Raw genomic sequence first — 16,692 nt, forward strand, 5'->3', positions numbered from 1 at the left:
TAAATATTTTTTGTAAATCAAATGTCAAATAGCCTAATTCTGTGGCAGTAAGTAGACTTGTCCCTTTAATTCACTGTGTTTGAAGTTGGATCTCGGCAGCATAGCAGAATACGTTTCTTGATCTTAACCCTGGGTAAAAGATTGACTGGCGGTATTTTGGAAAAAATACAGAGAAAGAATGGAGAATGAGTTATGGAGGGGAGTGAAGGCAAAGGAGGCGTAAAGTTTGAGGCAAGCTAGGAGAAAGTGGAGTAATGTGACCTTTCCTTACTGAATGTCATTCCCACAAACCTTTTGGCAGGACAGCTATTGATGCTTTTGAGTTACATTCAAAATTAATTTATGTATTGACACAATTGACATGTTCCATACACATGCACTACACTTTCAAACACCTTCGCATACTAGTCCTGCTTTCCCAGAGATCCATTTGGTGAAGGCAACCAACCATAGGTGCTGAAATGAAGGGCAGAGGTGCTGTCTTCAGTATATACAGTATAGTTTGCTTCCTGTTCCTTTGTCCCTCCTTTTCAACAGATTTAGCACTGTGTATATGTAGTCATAACAGTCAGATCTGACAGAGGCTAATGGCTTCTAACTTGGTTTCCCTGGCTATGGCATGACACTTTTACATGGGCCACTGTGTGAACGTGTTCGGGAAAGGGGGAAGGAGACAAAAGCTGGGTTTGTATGCATCCCCCTGTGCTGGCAGCCAGCTGGTGTTCGCTCCTAACCTTGGCACAGCATCGACAATAAGTGCACACCTCGCACAGTTGCACTAACTGAGGAAACGGCAGACTGTGTTCTGGTTGACCCATTTTATCTGAGATTTCAACTTAAACTGAATAAATTCTTTTTCTTAATCTATTGCCCTTTCCTTATCTAAATTACTTTTTAGAGTTATACAGATTAAAGCTGTCAATTTATGTAAAAGGGCGACTCTTGAATTCAAAGTAGAGTGTGAGCTGGTGTGAAGTTAGAATAAAGAATGTGTGAAAATAGAACTGACTGAGTTCTGTGGATACTTTGATGACTGAAAGCACTAAGAATAGCATCTTTAGCATCAATATACTCACCGTCAGTACCTTGGTGTCCCTTCATTTAGGAGGAACAAAAGCAACCATCTTTGTCCTACCATGATGTTACACTATTGTTTGCGCAAGGGTTTCTCAATATTAAACCCACATTATAGGTGATTATGTTGCTACTGCATAGCAGTCCACATAACCTGCCCGCTAAATAGTGAAATCCAATTATAATACATTTGACTTCTAAAGATTCAGTATTAATGGTATAACGTGTGGACAGTAGGTGGCATTAATAATTAGCATAATGCTTATATGTATGGATGTCTGGCATTTAGATAAACAGTGGTCTACATAAACAGAATCAGCTGTAACATTTGCACCCACTTCACTTTGGTGACAGTATCGCTATAGGCAGCATCAAAGAAAGACCTCAGACACTCAAAGGTCAAAGATTCTGTTTAGAAATTAACAACCCTCTTCCTTTGCATCACCCCACTGATGTTTGTCTTTCTCTCTACTAAAGAGGCTGAGCATTTGGAAGTGATTTTTCCATTGGCCTTTTACTCGTTCCACCATTGTGAGAAACTCACAAAGCTTCAGCCCACTTTCACTGGAAAAGCAGCAGAACCTTTTCCTGTCTGCTCAACTTTTGTGCTGCACAAAAATCCAGCAGATTTCCCATAAAATTACACCAGAAAAACTAAAAAAAATTGTTCTAGAAATGGCTACATTCTGCCAATTAGCTTTTGTTTTTTTTGTGTGAATTCTAACCTGTTAAAATGTATAGGCTAATGATTAAAATACTTTAATAATGCTTAGTTCCTCCAAAAGAAACTACAGCCAAAGTAGTCTTTGAAAATATCCTTTGAAGCCATTCACTATTTGTTGTTTCTTGCCATCATAAACGTCATTCATTTGCTCACTGCTTGAATTCGTGGGTGAACATGTTGAGTTGGGTGGCCACATGAATGGAGAAAATATGTTGTGTTGCGCCTACAAATATTTTAATTGGCTGTTAATGGTAATTAACATCACTCTCACAACTGAGATCAATTACTGTGACATAGTAAAATTGAATTGTCAATTCAATTTTCTTTTTGTCATTTTGACATCGCTGGGTACATGTTAAAATATATATGAGGTTTAGAGAAGCATGTACACAGAGACGTTTAACGGTGCAATGGTTAGGGTTAGCTGCTAGATTGTCCTGCCCAGACTGTTGTGATGCACAGTTTTTGATTGACAACTTTTTTTTTGTATTTCACTGAACTGACCTTTACTCTAACAATATGGTATTGGTAGCTTTACCCCATTTTTGAAAGTATAATTTTGATGCAGTGAAATTTGGTTTTGCTGCAGATCAGTTATTTCTGGTTGACATGCACTCTGTGAACCTGATGAATGTACTATTTACTATGTTTACATCAGCCGTCTGCTTCTCGGATGGCCTAAGAAATTAAGTGCAGTCTTTATAAAGTGGCTTACCAGGCAGGCGAGTGAAAGGAAGGGCCACCAATCATTTTTAACTAAACATTCTACATAACCCTAGGCCTGGATTTTGGGGTTTGCTTGGGAGCGGAGGCTGTTTTAGGCTCATTTGGGAAATCATTCAGACACTCTTATCTTAGTCTATCAAAAGGGGCAGAAACCAGGTGAGACCATGCTGACCATTAAAACCCTGAGCTTTTGGCCTGATTTCAAATGGAACTTAAACCTGCAGCCCTTATGCACATTCTGTAAATGTGTGCATGTATCGCTTTGTGCTCAAAAATAAAATAGAGCACTGGCTTTGGATCAGTACTCAGTAAATGCATCTAAATCCTGAGTATCTGTATAGGAATTAGTATTGGGAGAGAAAATGCATCAGAGCATCCTTAATATGATATGAAATGCCTATGCTTGGTACATTATAAAATCTGATATTAGTTTGACTTACAGCTGTAGATTCTACAAACCCCAATCCCTAGGAAGTTTGGACATTGTGTAAAACGTAAATAAAAACAGAATACAATTATTTGCAAATCCTTTTCAACCTATATTCAATTAAATACACTAAAAAAGACAAGATATTTGATGTCATGCCTGCCACATGTTCCAAAGTAGCTGGCACAGGGTCATGTTTACCACTGTGTTACATCACCTTTTCTTGAAACAACACTCAATAAGCATTTGGGAACTGAGGACACTAATTGTTTAGCTTTGAACGTAGAATACTTTCCCATTCTTGCTTGATGTACGACTTCAGTTGGTCAGCAGTCCGGGGTTTCCGTTGTTGTAGTTTGCATTTCATAATGCGCCAAACATTTTCAATGGGAGACAGGTCTGGACTGCTGCAGGCCAGTCTAGTACCCGCACTCTTTTACTATAAAGCTAGGCTGTTGTAACACTTGCAGGATGTGGCTTAGCATTATCTTGCTAAAATTAGCAGGGATGTTTCTGAAAAAGATGTGTCTTGGATGGCAGCATATGTTGCTCCAAAACCTAATGTACCTTTCAGCGTTTAATTGTGCCTTTACATATGTGCAGGTTACCCATGCCACGGGCACTACGCTCCCCATACCCCATCACATATGCTGGCTTTTGAAGTTTAAGCTGATAACAATCTGGATGGTCCTTTTCCTTTTTGGCCCAGAGGACATGATGGCCATGATTTCCAAAAACAATTTGAAATGCGGACTTGTTAGACCCCTGCACACTTCTTCACTTTGCATCAATCCATTTCAGATGAACTTGGGCGCAGAGAAGCAAGCTTTGCTTTGCATGGTAATGTTTTACTGTAACTTGCACTTGTAGATGTAGCGAAGAACTGTGTTAACTCACAATGGTTTTTCCAAAGTGTCGCTGAGCCTACGTGGTAATATCCTTTACACAATGATGTCGGTTGTTAATGCATTGCCGCCTGAGGGATTGAAGTTTATGGGAATTCAATGTTGGTTTTCAGGCCTTGCTGCTTAGGTACAGAGATTTCTCCCGATTCTGACTCTTTTGATAATATTATTGACCGTAGATGATGAAATCCCTAAATTCCTTGAAGTTGTACGTTGAGAAATGTTTTTAAACTGTAGGACTATTTGCTTACGCAGTTGTGGTGAACCTTGCCCCATCCTTGCTTGTGAACGACTGAGCCTTTTTGGGGATGCGCCTTTTTATACCCAATCATGAAAATTTAACCTGTTTACCGGTGGAATGTTCCAAACTGCTGTTTTTTTAAGCATTCGTCAACTTTCCCAGTCTTTTGTTGCCCCTGTTCCAGATATTTCGGAACATGTTGCAGGCATTAAATTCAAAATTTGTGTATATTTGCAAAAAAAACAAAGTTAAACAGTTTGAGCATAAAATATTTCGTATCTGTAGTGTATTCAATATCGGTTGAAAAGGATTTGCGTATTATTGTATTCGCATTGTATTGTTTTAACATTTTACACACTGTCCCAACGTCATTGGATTTGGATTTGTAAATGATCCAAATTATTAGTTAAATATGTGTTCCTGAAGAACAAATTCCTGCAGTTGCAGCTAAAGAATCATTGAGATTAGCCCTACTATGTATTTTACGTTTCTCTGCATGTAATGGGATTTTTGTATATGGAGAACTGTTTTGGGGTCACCAGTTGCTATTTGCCCATGCTATACCTACCACGTTATGCTTGATGGGCCTTTGATATGAATGGTCGGTCTTTCATCCTCGGTAAGAGCACTCAAGCTTGAAAGGTAAGAGGGAGGCCTTAACTCTGTTCTGCACATTTGGATCCACTCACCAGCAACTAAACAAGGAACGCAGCTGTAACTGTTGTGTCCCATTAGTGCCGCATAACTTTATTTCATAATCAGAATACATTTGGGCAAGTCACTGTTGTCTTATTCATGCTGAATCAGCCTTTGATATTTTAATCTGATGAGACATAGAAGGTTGCTACTGAAGAACTGACTGATTTAAGTTTCCTCATTTATAATGTGATGTAATTTTGTGGACATGAAGCGTAAACAAGGGTTCCTAGAGTATAAACATGCTGCTCTGAATATCTGGAAAGCAGTTTTACTGTTGGATTGGACTGAGCTATGCTTGGCTCTGTGCTTCTCAGTGAATCCAGCTGGGGTGGGCCCCCATGAACTGTTCCGTTGTAGGCTGCTCTGCTCTCTCTGTTTGTCTTGTTTCACTGCTGACAGAATGATTTGTTTGGGTCTGAAGAGGTTGTTTTCTGAGCATGGCTGGTCTAGTTACCTTGATGTGTTGTTTTAGTTTTATTGCCGGATTTGTGTTTAGCTATGTTGTGTTGCCATACTGTGTATTGGGTGAATTCCTCAAGCTTTGACAGAAACAAAATTCCTAACAGTTGTCTCTGCCTTCACTTGTATGTAGGAACTGTCTGTGTTGCTAAAGCAACCCTGACTGGTGCAATTTATATCCCATTACTCATTTACACTGAGGCACATCCACAGTGAGTAGACTTCAATTGTTCATGATGCAAACATGTTGATACAGGTTTTTATCATTGTTAAGCATTGTATGGGAACAGCATCTCCCTCAGGACAAATAAGCTGATATTCACAGTACTGAATTATTTGTTAAAAAACAGTTTTTATGTTAAGATAATAAATCGCAAAGCGATTTTTGTTTGTTCTTATTAGGTCTGAGTAATTTATTGGATTTATTTATACATGTCATCTAAGTACCAATGTATGTATGGAATATGTGAGTCCCATGTTAAGGACTTCCTGTTTAAAGCATTTTCCAGATCTTCAGTTACAGCCGCCTCATGATCTAGTTGAGCAGATTAACCCTCATCTGGCCCATGAGCTACACACCCCCCGAGCTGTTGGCCTGATAGTGTAGATACCATATGCTTGTTCGATATTTGTGTACACTTTAAGCTGATTGTGAGCAACATTCACTTTTACAGGCACAAAGTCTCAATTTTATTGCATACTTGCGTAAAAAGGTGCGTTTGTGCATGCGTGCGTGCGAGTGAGCGACTCCTTCCCATGGTATCCTGGTGAGAAGCTGAACAGCTGGGCGCTAAGCAGCTTTCACCGTCCGAGAATCTGGACATCCCAGTTGGAGTCGTACCCACCCCCCATCCTACGCCCCTGTTCTAGACCCCTGCCCCCCAGATTGCCTACTCTGTTCCACATAAAGACAAACACTCTCTCACAAATTCTGTACAACTACTGGACATGCATACATGATACTGGTAAAAACACAAGTTTTCAAAGGAGTTTGTAATGTGTGTGAGGAAAAGAGGTACTACTGCAGGAAGTGTAGCTCTCTACTGTAGCTCGCATATCTCAGACTGAACAGAGGGTCTTCATCACTGTCACACAACTGTGTAGATTTCTCTCTCTGCCCCTCTTTTACTCTCTGTCTCTATCTCTCTTTCTTACACACACACACACACACACACACACACACACACACACACACACACACACACACACACACACACACACACACACACACACACACACCACACACACACACCTGTGGATAAATGTAGTCACATTTGCGTAGTGGCACTTTGCCATCTGTCACACACAGACTGAAGGATCCAGCCCTCATCCCAACAACCAAATATAGTCAACTAGAGCAGCAGAGCGCGCTGGGACTGAGCCCGACTGTACCAAAACCATTCGGGGTCACAAACTCACAATACTTAAGGCAATAAATTATGATTGTTACCTTTTTGTTAGCCGAGAAGCAAAAACCATGCTTGCAAATCTGAACTACAAAAGAGAAATAATTTCTTTCTTATAGCATTATCTCCTCTCCTCACATGCACCATCTTCAGTTACTGTATACAAAACACTTAACTGTATCTTGCCGTTTTTGTCTGTCTATTTCAGAGCGTCGTCCGCTGCCTGTGGCACCCAAAACTTAATCAGATAATGGTGGGAACTGGGAATGGATTGTCCAAGGTCTACTATGACCCTGTTAAAAGCCACAGGTAAGTTTAGTTCAGACCTTTTAGAAATAAGACCTTTTTTTTTAACAATTCTCATCAAAAGTCTAAAACCAATAATTCATTTATCCGAACAGTTATTCTCTGTGTAGCCATAGCCTAGAATATCTTGGGGCTATGCCATAGAATTGAATTGTTGACCAAAAACACATGTAAGAGCCTTACTGTTGCAATAGACAATGCATGTATTCACTGCAATCAACACTGTGTAAACATAAGCAAACCAAGTACCATAATTGACTCATTTTTTTCTCCTGTTCTAATACATGTAAAAATATTTCATGTCAATCACTATGACTCTTTTATGTATTTTAAAAAATGTTTTTGGACAACAGTTCTGGCACCATGGCATAAGCAACATTAGGCAGGTGCTGCATGGAATTATTAGTGCAATAAATTAATTGTTGTTTCAAGTGTCTTCAGGTAAATAAAAATGATATGTTATTTGATATGACACATTCAAATAGCTGCATTTGTAACCAAATGGCTCTTTTCCAGAGGGGCTAAGCTGTGTGTAGTGAAGAGTCAGCGGAAAGAGAGACAAGCAGAGACATTAACACAAGATTACATCATCACACGTAAGTTTTTTTTATGCCTGTTTGAACACTCCCAATCTGTTTTATCCATATCTTCTAGGAATAAAAGAATTTTGCCGGTAATAAACGGTTAACCTAATTACCCGCTCTTTTGCCATGAATTGGCTTTTCATCAGTAAACAATTACTAAAGCAATTAAAGTGAAGTGCCTTTCTCAAAGCCCTCCAGCAGTTTAGTCCACCTTGAGCCATTAACCCATCTGCTCTTCACATAAGGCACACTGTGTTACAACAACTAGAAAGAAACCTTACCAAAACAATGGCGACCATGATGTAACAAGTAGACCATATTCTGAGCAACCTTCTCAGATATAAAGGACAACCAAATCCCTGTTTACGTTCTCTTTCACAATGCAGATACATTCAAACAAACGCTATCTCATACCAGAGGCGTTGCAAGGAATTATAGTGTTTCCCGGCTTTCACGGGCCCATTAGCTGATGGAGCAGGGTGTGGATGAGGGCACTGTGCTACGTGTCGACCATGTGGTCTGCAGTCACGCCGGATCACGCTAGGGACAGCCACCTCTCCCACCTCTACTGGCGTGATCTCCTGCTGGTCCACACGTCACACACACTAACTAAACCCCCACCTGTCATACTGTCATATCACCAACACACGAGGCTGTCATCTCTTTTGTGCGTGTCTCACGCTCCTTTGCCCAAGGACTAAGACCATCTACCTACACACACAGAACAGTTCCTGAATCGTCGCTCCTGGTTGGCTGCTAAGACCCAATTCAGACACCATTTATTGTTTGGGCAACTGCAGCTACTTCTGATAGATCATGTGATTTCACTGCCATGCCAACAGGGTGTGAAATAGGCAGGCATTTGATTACCACAAGCAGCAAGTGACGCACTTGATGCCCTGGCACTGGAAAATTAGAGGGGACAGGAAGCAAGTGATGGCCCATTGAGAAACGCGAGGGAATCTGTTAACAGTAACCTTTTTGCTTAATGTAGCGTGGAGGAGAAGAATTAACACTGAACAGGGACAGGGCTCCTGAATGGAAAATCACTTTATCTAGCCCTTTACTAAAGTGTCTCTTTGTAACCCCTGAGGATAAGAGCAGAGCATACACTCACTTTACACAAGCACAAATGCTCTCTCATACACACAACACACACACACACACACACACACACACACACACACACACACACACAGGGGCACTCATTCACACTTACTCATGTACACGTTCACTCACACTCTCATGGTTTTAAGTACTGGGGGCCTTTATTGTGATAGTGTTCACAAAAGTGTGAAGAGTGGCAGAGTGATTGTCTGAATCTAAACATGGGGGATATAATGAATATGGTGGTGTGCACAATGGCAGAAAGGTCAACAGGTATGTGTGTGTTTTGGAATAAATGCTACAAATCTTTGGCTAGTTGTAGTAGTGGGTGAGATTGTGTTTCTGGACTTTCTGTATGAATAATCTGCCAAATCTCAGTTTTGCATATTGTCTTTATTTAGCAACCTAGCAGTCTGCAAGACCTACAAAACTCTGAACATATTGCCAGGTGCCCTGCCTGCTTATTTGTGCGGCTGTGTTATGTGATCTTGCAGTTACCTAAGCAACTTGATTATCCTTGTTTACCCTGTGTCTCCAGCTCATGCCTTACCCATGTTCAGAGAGGCCCGGCAGCGGAGTACACGAAAACAGCTGGAGAAGGACCGACTTGACCCGAAGAAATCCCATAAACCCGAGCCACCTGTGTCTGGACCAGGTGAAGTGCTTTTTTATTTTGGCTTTTGTTAATGCGAAACATTAACTTCACAGAATCAACAGAAAGTAAGAAGAAAGTAGACAAAAGAATAACAAGAAAAGCATTCAATAGCGTGTACAATTAATGTCCCTTGGAGAAAAAAACTACTAATGAGCAAATACACACAAACACTGTAATTTGAATGTGATTACAGTAACAAGATACTGTATCATTTCTATCGTTGTAAGTGTAGTATAAGTCATGTTCTTAACTGGATGAATACATGACTCAGTTTGAGGCAGATGTACAAATCCATAGTTGTTGATGTGTTCAGTATTATGCAATCCAGCTGAAGTCAAGAGCTATAACGGCACTGCTCCCACTTGGCCTCTCAAAGATTCATTGTAGCCTGCTGTTGTCTCATATTTCTAAACCCATGGTCAATCCGTTTGTATTGTTAGTGTAATATACCCATTTACAAATGTCTCACCTAAGCACGATCATGGATACAGTTTGAGTTTAGTTCTAATAAGCCAAGGTGCCAGACATTTCCTGCTTCATTGTATTCCAGCTGGCTCATTGCAGCTGTGTTTTCTTGTTATTTTTGTTTTACTCAATAATTCCTTAAGTAGAAATGTTTGGTGCAATACAGTGCAATTTTTTTTTTTCTTAGATTGATTTTTTTTTTTTAGACATAAAAAAGTGGTGATGTAAAAAATGTTTGGCATTCAAATTAAGTTTTGGAAATATATGATATATTCCATATATCAGTGTTTCTTGGTTTTATCTCACTGCCATCAGTTGTGTTGGGAAAATCTAAAACACTGCTCAACTAAATGACAATGAATTAGGAATCCCTGGGTTTACACTAAGAAAACAGAGTTACATGTTGAGAGAAATACAGAAACTTAAATTGAATAGTCTTAAAATGAAAATGTAGGTCCGTTTCATAAAAAATGGAGTTAAGTACCTACTAGCAGGCTAGTGTTTTTTAGAAGACAGGCCGTCTTTAAATTGTTTATCCTGCGTGTTTATCTCACAATTATGAACTTTCCATAAGCGGGAGAAAATGTTTGGTGGTTGGCTGGATGCTTACAAGCAAAGACAGAGGTGCCTCTCAATCCCAAAACAACGTGTGTGTGTGTGTGTGTGTGTGTGTGTGTGTGTGTGTGTGTGTGTGTGTGTGTGTGTGTGTGTGTGTGTGTGTGTGTGTGTGTGTGTGTGTGTGTGTGTGTGTGTGTGTGTGTGCGCGCGTGCGCGTGCGCGTGCGCGCGCGCGCGCGTGTGTGCGTGTCCTTAATCTTTTAAGTCAACTGTAACAGTGTCCTTTCTGGAAACTAGCAAGTTTCCCCTCTTCCCTGTTTAGCTTTTCACGCACTACTTTCTTAAACAAAAACACAATACGTGTGTAAAAGAAACAACAAGACAATTCTACTTTAAGTCATAAAAAAAACTCATAATGTAATAGTATGACAGTAGTAAATTGGCATAATATAATAGTTTGCCAATTTATATTAAAACATTGTGTGAGTTGGTAAAATAGTGTCATGCAGTGTTTTCACATTTTTAACATTAATGCTATTCTGTCATGCAACATTAAAAAAGGTGTTCTTGTCCCAGCATGTTTGTAACTGTATCTAATCCAGTAATTGTGTGTCATGACAGGTCGTGGAGGAAGAGTAGCAGCTCATGGTGGCACTCTGTCTTCATTTATTGTGAAGAACATTGCTTTAGATAAAACCGATGACAGTAACCCACGGCAAGCAATCCTACGTCACGCCAAGGAAGCGTCAGAAAATCCTTACTGGGTTGCACCGGCATACACACAGTAAGAAACCCTCATATCTTCAGTTGTGGACAAATATATAAATAAATGTTTTACACACTCCCTGTCTATCTTAGTGTCTTTTGCTTACTCATCTTTTCTCATTTCTGGGTTTCTCTCATTAGTAGACCATGTAAGATGAGTATCAGGAGTGCTGCTAATGCTATTGTGATGGCAGTTGGGTTTCTTTCTACCGGTGTGAGACATAAATGTTTAAAGACTTGTACAATTTTACAGGTACACTCTTCACGCTGCAGACAGGAGAGTAATGGACGACTTTAGATTGCTATCAGACTCAGACAGCTATGTAAACGTGGCGCAGTTGTAAGGCAAATGAAACACACTGCAAGGAAACAATCTCTAGTTTAACATATTACTGATATACATTATAGTAGCTCAATCTGATAAACTACACCACATTTGCTTGGTTGCAGAGCTCTCTCGAGCAGTAGGTAATCGTCTTAACCGCAGCTCTCTTTGCTTGGCTGGAAGGATCAGCCCTGTAAAGGCAGGTCTGGATTAGGTCTGAGTTAAAGTCTTCTGCACCATTTTACTATCACACCTGCAGCCTAAACTATCTTAAGCCCCAGTTGGCTTGTGTAGAAGAAATCATTTGTCCACATTTATAATATTAAACTTGTGTCTTGTTTAATCTGCAGTTGTCTGAAAAGAAATGTTAAGTCAAAACCCCTTTTTTGTTTCCCTTTAGGACCCAGCCAGAGCCTGTGTTTGCTGAGGAATCAGAGGAGGATGAGGAAGCTGACAAGGAACCAGAATGGAAGAAACGCAAGATCTGAGGTGCCTAAACTGCATCTCATCTAAATGGTGTGTGTGTGTGTGTGTGTGTGTGTGTGTGTGTGTGTGTGTGTGTGTGTGTGTGTGTGTGTGTGTGTGTGTGTGTGTGTGTGTGTGTGTGTGTGTGTGTGTGTGTGTGTGTGTGTGTGTGTGTGTGTGTGTGTGTGTGTGTGTGTGTGTGTGTGTGTGTGTGTGTGTGTGTGTGTGTGTGTGTGTGTGTGTGAGAGAAATATCTCTTGCGGTAACCACAGGTTCTCAGGATCAATCCCATGCATAGGAGCATCAATTAAGTTACTAAAGTGGATAGTCCTGTCTTCCCTCTCGTAATGTTTGCATATATGTATTTATGTGCATGCTTCTGTGTTAAGTGGTAGCACTTAAAAGTGCAGACATTTTTACTTTGCAAGCATAATATAGTTTTATACATAAAACTTCCTCTCATCACAATTCATCAACCCCTGAAGGAACTTGGCTTTTTATGTCTGTTTTGGTTGTATGGCCTTTGATTTTCATCATATGCATTGTCCTCTCCTCCCACATCTCCAGAGTTTGCTAATGCCTCATAAATTGTCTCCAGATTGTGTGGTCTGGTTGTGTTCATTAACTATGAAGAGCAGTAGACGTACACTAACTTGCAGCCAATTCTGTTCGTTTTTAAGGGTTTACACTTTTAAAAGCTGTGCAGTTTTGTTGGATGTTAAATACAAAACTTCAATCAGACATCTGCTAATTTAGATTTTTTGCGACATGCTGTTTTTCACCTCAAGACCTATATTAAAGAATTTGTATTGATTTAATTATTGATTGATTTAATCGATCCAAAGAGCCCAGAGACACAATGAAAGGAATTATTCTGGCAAATATGTTTTTAATGAGGCACTGGGTTTAACTGCAGAAATGCAATACACCCACTTCTGGCCAAGCCGGTGTTTTGACTCACTGCTTTTAATAAAGGGTTTACAGGCTTCTTTTTGCAGATATTAAATTGGTAAACTTTACTGCAAGTGGTGCAATTTCTGATATTGATGAATAAATAAGATTTGTTTTTACATTTAAAATAATCTTAATAATGTTAGGGTTCACTTCCTAGCTGTCTCTGTAGTTTTTAACATCATCACTCAATCTTTGTCAGCAAATTGAAGTTAATGAAGACTATGATATACAACCCTGACTTAAATACGAACTTTCAATCCCAAGTACCAAATTGCATTGTGTCTATAGGTGCTCAAATTGCTTTCATGCCTCAATTTTTAAGATCAAACTTAGGTGTGGCTACAAACACACAGTATGTTTTTGATGCATTGTCTTTGCTAAGCAAATAATCTGGAATGAACTGTACCATATAGCACACAGCCATCTCTGTTTTTTCATTGAATGGCCTGTATAGTGTCTAAACATATTTTAACTGACAAGAAAAACCACAACATACAGATCTAATGGAACCCATGGTTATGTTCTTTATGCTGTACATTTCTTTGCAATGCAACTTCTGCCTGCAACAAAGACTAAATGTGAGTGTTTTTCAACTCAAAGTAGTTTGTAACAAAGAAATCTGAATTGTACGGGCAAGATGACGAGGAGCTTTTGATAATACATTTCCTGTTCTTCCCACCCCATTGCTCAGTAACGGATATTTGATGATTTGAGACACAGACATTCTTTACACTCCATACCCGACATTTAGCTGATGTTTCTACGCGGTCACTTAAAATGGACGGAACGGTAGAGCAGCTTTTAATTCCTAGCCAACCAAAGTTACTAGTCGAAAATTGAATGTCTAATTGTTCCGGGAGACTTCTTGTGGCCATAAAATGAAAATGAGACAGAAATACCAGGACAAGAAATATGGAACAACTAAAACAGTAAGTGATGTTATGAAGAGTAACTGAAGTGGAGAGTTGAGAGGAGATAGGCTTCTTGGAGGAAAGACTGATGTCACGCTCTTGAGTTCTCAGCCATCAGCAGGAAGTGAGAAGTGACTGCTGTCTCATTCACTCCACCAGCATGTGATGAACCAGTTGGCACCTGGAAATGAGCAATTAAGTGTGGAGCTAAACCATAGCTTCCAGGTGCAGACACTTTAAGATGCAGACCTGTCAAAGGGCCAGTTCATCCACATTACAATCAAACATATTCCCACAGTACCTCCAGGGGTATATAAATATGCTCCCAATACAGATGAGGTGACAACTAGTTTTTGTGCTGCTCAGCGCATTAAAAAGTTTGAAAAACTCAACCCCGGATACAGTGTTTTAGTTATTCAGAATAATCCACAAACCTATATGACTAGTTTTCATGGGAACATCCTTCTACCCAAGAAATAGTCGCAAAAAAAGCTATCTTTCACCGCTTATTGCTATCAGCTCTGGATATCTCGTAGGATCAAATCATAATGAACATGATGTGGAATAACAAAGTAGGACCCAGACTTGTGGACTAAAGGATGAGGCTGACGATATTCTATATTTTCACAATTGGCAACAAAACCTATTATTTATAACATGTTTTTTCTTTCAATACTGTCACTGTCTCTGTCACAAGGTTACTAGTGAAGACATACAATTACTTGCAAGTTACATTTATTAGAGCCATGCTTTAAGTCCCCAGGTAAATATTTGATGTCTTTTATCTCTGTTTTTGGCCCCGACCAACTCCTGAGGGAAATGTTTCTTTAGCTGCTAAATGCTCCACTGTGTTTACCAGCTAGTGAACTAGCTAGCTACTTTTGTCTGTCTGCCTTATGGTTTTTTAGAGTTTTAACAGTGGTCTACGTATGAAAACGATGAAATGGAAAGAGCATTCAAGTTCTGGACCATACAACCAAAACCAATGAGCTCCGTAGAGCTGCAGAGTTGGGTGATAATTCTCTGTAGGTTTGTCACTTTGAGTGACCTCTTTTACATACACATGGTCATTTGATCCATTATCGATATAAGATTACTGATAAAAGCTACTTTAAATAGTAAGCCTAAGCACCAAAGAGACATGCCATATTTTTTTAAACAAAAAGCATTTAAACATTGTTGATTAAAAAACTGGTCAGTATTCAGAAGCCCGAAATATTTGGAATTTAACTTTGTGACTTGTATTACAAGAATGGAGACTTGACTTGGAAACAGCTTGTCATACCTTTTTAGCTGTACATTGTACACACACCTTGAGCCCCTCTTTACTGACTTACTCTTAATACTGCTGCCATCTTCTCGTCAGCATTTACAGATCTTTGCACGGTGGAAAAATTCTTGAGTGCCTTGATTTACTGTTCAATGGAGCTTTACGGCTAGCTTTTGTTTACTGTAAGACTCTGGGCTAATGTTCAGGAATGCACGCCACACAGAGGCCATCTCTCAAATTTTCATCCTCAATTTTACATGATGCTTGTGTAAACCCATTACAGGCAAATTTTTACCATCTGGCACCGGCGCATTATTGTACATGGCAGAATACCAGGAGACACACTCATTTAATAGAAACAAGTTTAATTCTGTAAAAAGTTATAAAATGAATATTGTACAAAAATAAAGTTTGCAGAGAGCTTTGGTTCTGTAACACAAAACAAGTGAGACGACATGACAGGTTTTTCACAGAGGTGTTTCAGACAATGAGTGAAAAAAAAAAAAATCCAATCCCTACTTTTATTATTAACACTGAGGATTCCCTTGCATCTTTACCTTTTGCTAGTTTACCTTTAAATCCAAAACAGAGGCCTAAAATTGCCAAGGAACAGTTGAGCAAACAGTCATGAAGATGAGAGGGCTAGTGGTCACAGTTTACACACTTTAAGCATTCTACGGCTTCTGGGAAGTCTCCTAACTGCACATTCTCATCTGGAAAGGTTTATGGACGAATCAGTTGTTAAAGGGGAAGATGATCCAATTGATGAGGTATGCTGTGATAAAAGCTTGAGTTTTTTTCTCCTCTGTGTAGTGTTTGGCCTAAATTCAGCTTGATGCAGTGGATTTGTTCTGTGTGGAGGGGGATTACACAGTAAAGCTGGCTTGCTTGCTTGCTGCTGGGTGGGCACAGATACCTTGGTCCCTAATCCGTGCTAACATCAAGACCTACCCAAGGGCTCTCTTTGTTCCACTTAAAACGATCCCCACGCAGGGTCTTGATGGGCAAAGCAACTTGCTTTTAAAGAGCCTCCTGTTTTCCTGGATTCATATTTGTGTGTAGTTTGGGAATAAACTTGGCTGAACGAGTTATTACATGTAGAAAGCATGTTGAGGCTACCCCTTGTCTTTTGTCTGTAATTCCTAAACATATTCTTTCGTCCAAGCATCTAGTCTTTAGATATTTACATCAGTTGTGCGATGACAGCCCCTACAGTTGCTAGATCTTCCTTAAACTGCCTTCACCAACAAGCCTTTGCCTACAGGGATATTTGCTTTAGACTCATGTTAGAGGATCACTTTCAAATCCCCTTTCAGGGAGTAAACCCTGTCTGTCAAAGTCGAGACAGAAACACAAGCAGGCTTGTGAACTTTAAAGCCTATTGGGACAGGAACCGCTGCAAAGCTGACTGAGGTTTTGGTTAATGAAGGCTGATGGCTGGCATTCCAGCAGCTTCTGTACTCTGGGCATCAAAAGGTGGATCCTAAAAGGCACCTGCAGATCCTCAGAGAGACCACTACTCTCATGTTGATTTTAGATTTTAATTAAAAGATGTGATGGCTCCTGTTTAGAGTGACATGAATTCTTTCCTTGGTTATTAACCTGACAATTGTCTTTATAAACAAACCACAAAAAGCAATTTGCTGAGAGAGCAGCATCTGAAGTCC

The 16,692-nt window shown here is 39.8% G+C and overlaps 1 protein-coding gene across 4 annotated transcripts in view; it reads left to right on the forward strand.

Annotated features, from left to right (window-relative positions):
- Positions 1–14,073, forward strand: part of LOC117959057 (WD repeat-containing protein 70) — a 40,522-nt gene extending 26,449 nt beyond the window's left edge. For 2 of the 4 annotated variants that reach the window (XR_004659871.1, XR_004659872.1), the window contains exons 14-19: positions 6,870–6,970; positions 7,484–7,563; positions 9,197–9,313; positions 10,957–11,119; positions 11,826–12,533; positions 13,445–14,072. Coding sequence is in view for 1 of the 4 variants with exons in the window: in XM_034895908.1 (XP_034751799.1) it covers positions 6,870–6,970; positions 7,484–7,563; positions 9,197–9,313; positions 10,957–11,119; positions 11,826–11,913 (549 nt within the window). In the remaining 3 variants the exon portion in view is untranslated. Of the gene's footprint in view, positions 1–6,869; positions 6,971–7,483; positions 7,564–9,196; positions 9,314–10,956; positions 11,120–11,825; positions 13,193–13,444 lie in introns of those variants that run through there. The other 2 variants (XR_004659873.1, XM_034895908.1) reach the window with 2 other exon arrangements.
- Positions 14,074–16,692: the final 2,619 nt, after the last annotated feature.

The sequence above is a fragment of the Etheostoma cragini genome, chromosome 16 (genome assembly GCF_013103735.1).
Source record: "Etheostoma cragini isolate CJK2018 chromosome 16, CSU_Ecrag_1.0, whole genome shotgun sequence".
Lineage (NCBI taxonomy): Eukaryota > Metazoa > Chordata > Actinopteri > Perciformes > Percidae > Etheostoma > Etheostoma cragini.